The 5,543-nt window shown below is 41.7% G+C and overlaps 1 protein-coding gene across 1 annotated transcript in view; it reads left to right on the top strand.

The window, feature by feature from the left end:
- The window catches only part of CIMIP5 (ciliary microtubule inner protein 5), a gene marked incomplete at its 5' end in the record, with an annotated part of 3,580 nt that extends 899 nt beyond the window's left edge, over positions 1-2,681 (top strand). The window contains 2 exon segments of the mRNA XM_010173016.2: positions 1,819-1,858; positions 2,490-2,681. Coding sequence (XP_010171318.2) covers positions 1,819-1,858; positions 2,490-2,681 — 232 coding nt within the window.
- Between the last annotated feature and the right edge of the window lie 2,862 nt (positions 2,682-5,543).

The following is a 5,543-nucleotide window of genomic DNA, read 5'->3' on the forward strand; positions in this document are numbered from 1 at the left end:
CAGCTTTGACTCTGTGTACACTAGTGACCTGAACGAACCCAAAATTAAGATCCTCTCTGTTTCTGCCACATACCTTGAGCAAGTGTTTATGTTCATACTTTAGTACACAGCATGATCATATCTATTAGAATAATATCCTTGCTAAAAGGAAAATCAGAGCCAGTTCCAACTGCACACTAGCCAAGCTAAAGGAAAGGGAGGAAAAAGAACATCACTCTCAGGATTTTTTATAAAGGGAAAGCAAACCATGTGAAAACGCCTGTCCTCCTCAGCCTTCAGGAGGAGATAGAAATCACAGCTCTGATTTCCCCAGAAGTGCATTTGCACTCTTGTCTGGCTCCTCTAACCTGAGGAAAAGGCTGATGCCAAGACTCTGACTCATGCAAAGCTAAGACCGTAGTGGCAATGTCACTCTCTCCCAGTTGTGCACTCAGACTCTTTCCAAACAGGCCTGGTATGTTCCATACCCATTCCCTAGCTAAGGCGGCAGGAGGAATGCTCCATCTGTGCCTGGCCTGGGGGTTCACAGCTATGGATATTGTCACAAACTCACTCAGATGGGTAAGTAAGATAACACATCATGCAGCAGATCCTGCTCTCCAGTCCTAGCTACAATGACAGGAACTCTTGCAGAAGGGTAGGACAGACATGTGACAGACAGATGCCTAAAGCTGGATTCATCAGACTACATATGCTACAGCCTGCAGAGAACAGTCCTGCAGCTCCACATCCCCAAAACAATAATGGGGAAAGGCTGCTATGTGTTGGTGGTCTGACTTGAAGTGGATATAAGGAAATGTCTGAGACCCAAGCATTTCTCAGTAACTGGCATCATCCAGTAAAACCCAAATCTGATACATTCAGTGACTGGCAGAGCAAGAGAAAAAAATTTAGGACCTCTATGCTGTGCTGGTATACAAGACATAGTGAGAAACACAACAAGCAGAGATCAGCTTTTATTTGCATTTAGGGCATATCTGAACTCGACAGAGGAGTGTGGCACAGACATGCAAGGCCATTAGCTCCATGTGTTACACAGCTGTGCTGGACAGATGAGCCAGGAGGGCCTATGTACAGCTTCAGCACTAGGCTGATGAGCTTAGATGCAGCCCTGCACAGACACAGGTAACCACCTCAGACAGTCAACCGAGGTGTCCCTTCAGCCCTGCTGCAAATACATGTTTCCTCTATTGATCTCACAGCGCTTTTACAATAGCAGGTGAACTGTCATTTTCTCCATTTCTGTCCAGAGAAAGCAAAGGACTGAAAATCAAAGGACTTGCCCTGTAGTCCCACATCAGGTGTAGAACAGAGGTGAAGAGCAAAGCTCAGGACTTCTGACTCCTCAATTTGCTCCTATCACAGCTGCCTAACTGCATAAAATACTCCAGTAGGTGTTTGCCTGCAGCAAATACAACTCTGGGAATTCCTACCAGGGAGTTCTGCCAGCGGAGTATCGGTCATTTAAAAGATAAAAATCTGTGTCTTACTAAAGCCATGGGACACAAGTTTGCCAGAGTGACTGTCACCTTTGCTAATTTATCTGCATTTGCACAAGGAATACATCGTGGACATGCTATCCCCATCTTCCTTCAGTAAAAAACCCCACTCCTCATGTACTATGGGCTCTATACGGCAATAGAGAACCTTGGGCTCCACCACAGAAAGACAGGTTTCAGTCTAAAGAGTCTGCAGGTGTAAGAGCTGGGCTGTAATTATTCAACTGAGCAGTTAAACACGTATTCAAATATTACAAACACTAACTATTTTATTTAAAGACAGAAAATTTTACACTGCATTTTTTACTTCTATTCCAAGGTACCAGAACTGGAGTTTCCTAAAGGACTATGACCAAATGGTAAGTTTCAAACAAGCATTCAACTGTAATCCAAACTCTTCAGTTTTCATCAGTTTGAGCAAGGCTAATATTTCAGACTGAAGCATACTTTAGGCATAATCAGCAAATGCTTTAAGACTAAAACCTTTAGGAAAAATAAAATAGAACTGAAGTGCCTTTCATCTGCTACCTACACCACAAAGGAACGCATTACGTGCATGTGTTCAATCTGTTTCAGTAGTAACAACTCCATAGAAAGACAAGTGCTAGAAGAACCAACTTCCTAGGAGACAATTTGTAAGATAATGTCATCATGCTAAAATCCAAGCCACTTACCAAAAATGAAACAAAAAAATTCTGACATCATGGCCATTCTAGAGCAGGCTAACTTCTGTCCCAGCTGACGCTTCATGCAACATATTTGAAAATTATTAATTTCCCTGTGCTATCCTACTCCCATGAAAGATACAGGAAAAAAACTATTGTTTTACTGTATTTCTGCAAAAATTTAATGTACATTCAGTATGACATTTTTTATTCTGATTTCAAAAGCAAAACTGCTGATATTGATAATAGTGTCAGTAACTTGTATTTTTGTAACAAGCAATGGATGTAATTCTGAAAACTTATCAATGGTCTTTGTTTTATCCAGGGTAAGAAAAAAGAGCAGAAGGCACTGCCAAACTATATGCCTGTGTTCTCAAGCAAAGTTCCCAATTCCACCAACCAGACTTTTGGCAGTCGAATGAATACTGAACTTGGCAGGGCTCTGGTAAACATGGATTACTTCTTCAGCAGTGGAGCGCGAAAGAGGAAACTTGAGGGTGAGCTCCAGATTTCCTAGGGCTTTAGTAAAAATATAACAGTAACAAAGCAAGTTGAATGGTTCTAGCCAACGGACTCCATAGCATGTAGAAAATTCCTCAGTCCTTTTCTCAGAGAGACCAATACTACAGTCTAGCATGGATTTTCTCTCAAGAACAAAGATAGTTGTTGTCCAACAATGTCACAGGAGACGATCCTCTTCACATTTGGGGTAACTGAGCCATATACAGAGAGTTAGCACTACAGATCTCATCCATCTTCCCATGTAAGTCTACAGGAAGGTAAACACTAACATCAGAAAGAAGATTATAGCCAAAAGGCAATTCTTCCTGAATTTTTATCTCCTGAAAATAAATAATTAATGAACACCAGCTCAAATGAGTCCCAACATGTACAACATATTCTGAAGGTCAGAGCAATAAAATGCAGCAGCTTGTTGCATTTCATGTAGGTAGCCAAGGATTCACCAGCCTCTGTCATCTGTGTGTGTAGGCTTGCTCTAAAGAATAAAATTTAAGACATGAGACGCATTCTGTGCTTGGTCACTCCTCCCTGCTGAGGGAGGAAGACTAAATTTTTTCACACTAGTTTTCTTTTTTCTTTCTTTAGATCTGTGCCTCTGAAATTCCCTTCTCGTACTCTTTTTTTCTGGTTTAGCTGATGGAAACTCACTGACAAGGAAGCAGGCTTTCACATTTTGTTCTGAAGGTGTGTTGGCTCAGCAACCTGTCTTACACTCTTAGGATCATCAACCTTGAATTTAACATGTTCATAGTTCCTAAAATCTGTGGTTGCCCAGGGAAACTTTCATCAAGCTAAACTGACACAATACCTAAAGCCTGATGACTAGCACATCTTCATCACATAGGCACAAACTTTGCTTATGACCTGTTGTTCTGTAGGGAAAAAAAAATCAGCAGAGCATGGAGAGTGTACATGCAATATCTGAATTTTTAATTGTATGTAGCTTCTGTAGGACCATGCTTAGTTCTAGGTGGAGATCAACAGAGAAGCCATTAGCATTGCCTTGATACAACAGGCTGCAACCTCTCACCAGACTGAGGTGGAGATGTGTATACTTACATTTTCCAACTGACACTATTTGTTTTTACAATCAGCCTTCAGCAGCAACAACAGAGAAGCCATCAGAATTGCCTTGATACAACAGGCTGCAATCTCTCACAGACTGAGGTGATGTGTATACTTACATTTTTGCAACTGACGCTATTTGTTTTTACAATCAGCCTTCAGCAGCAGAAGGCAGTTCAAAAGGACAAGAGGTGGTATGGAACACTGTGATCACTGTCAACATCCAAGTGATCTCTGGGAAAAAACAAAACAAAACAAAAGACACTAGAAAGAAGACACAAATCCCAGTCACTCCAGTCATGGCATCACCAAGTAGTTCTCTTCCTGGCTTCCTCCATGTAGTGAGAACTGGAGGATTAAGGCTTTCAAGAGGACAGCTAAACTAGTTAGAGAAGAAGGCAGACCACACCATGCAATCAGTCCAGGTGAGGAGGACTGATCCCACTCCGTGCAGCCATGAATTGTGGTGCACAACTGTGTTCAGACACATCAAATGGGAACCTGCGCTTTACAAAAGACATCTTCTTGTTCAGCTGAGATGCTTTCTGCTTTCTCCTGTGAGCAGAAAACTGCATCAGGAGCTGGTTTGTCTTCAAACATCTGAAAGAGGGAAAGGAAACTGCAGATCATGCATTTCCCTGTCCCTGTGTTGTCCAGAGCTTCTTCCAAAAACTGCACAGGCCACTCGGAGGCTACACATTTATTGGTGATTGCATAATACTGAAGTCATTACACTTGCATGTCTTACCCTGAGACAGACTGAGTGGCCTCAGCTCTTGGTACAGGTCACAAACTCTATACTGAGTGGCCCATGTCCATTATCTGTCATGCTCAAGCTCCTATTCATGTAAGAACATTTAATTTAAAAAGCATGGGGATTTTGTTTTGCAGCATGAAAGCACACAGAGCTCTTCATCTCCTCACCTCCAGATGGCACTCACTCCGCATGAAGTAATCCTTGAAAACGACACGAAGTTATAGCAAGGCAGTGTGACACAATTCCTTTTTAATTTCAAGGGACATTAATTCCAGATTCTTGACTCTTTTTGCTGGCTGTGAATCCACAGAACCCCTCTCCCAGAGAGTTCCCACAAACTGGAGGTTACGGGAGGCAGAATGGTCTAACCAGTGCACGATTTAATCCTTCCCTTAGCACTGTAATTGTTTCAGCTGAAGCACCTCTCCCAGTTTTGGACAAGGACCTTCCATGTCTTACCCTGAAGATGTGGGCCACTAAGCAAGCAGACTCTAGAGAAGCAACGATGGTAACTGGAGTACAGGAAGATCTAGCTTATGAGGAAAGATTAAAAAAAACTGTTAAAGTTTGATCTGAAGAAGAAAAAGCAGTCTGAGAAGAGGGTAGCAGTATTCAGATACATGTATAGCTCTGGAATGAGAAAACTTATCATTTGTACTTCATGCAAGTGGCAGACAATAGTCACAATAACAGGCTTAAATTATAGCAAGGAAGAATCACGTTAACTTGTTGGGAAGCTAGTGGTGCTAATACAGCACTGGAATAGATTCCCCGAGGAATCTCCACCTTTGAACATTAAACACAGACATCCATCAAGAATGACATATTTAATAGGGTTTGTCTTTTAATGTATAAATTGAATGACCATCTGAAGACCTTTTCACCAATTCTTCAATCTACACCAGAGCTGCTGGGACCAGAACACACTTTGCAAACACGATTTTTCAAACACATTCAAAAGACTAGAAAGAGGTCCTATTTCAGTTACACAAGGTTTAAATAGATTGCACCTCTAAAATACAGACTAATCACCTA

Source organism: Antrostomus carolinensis, unplaced genomic scaffold, assembly GCF_000700745.2.
Source record: "Antrostomus carolinensis isolate BGI_N321 unplaced genomic scaffold, ASM70074v2 scaffold6208, whole genome shotgun sequence".
Classification (NCBI taxonomy): Eukaryota; Metazoa; Chordata; class Aves; order Caprimulgiformes; family Caprimulgidae; genus Antrostomus; species Antrostomus carolinensis.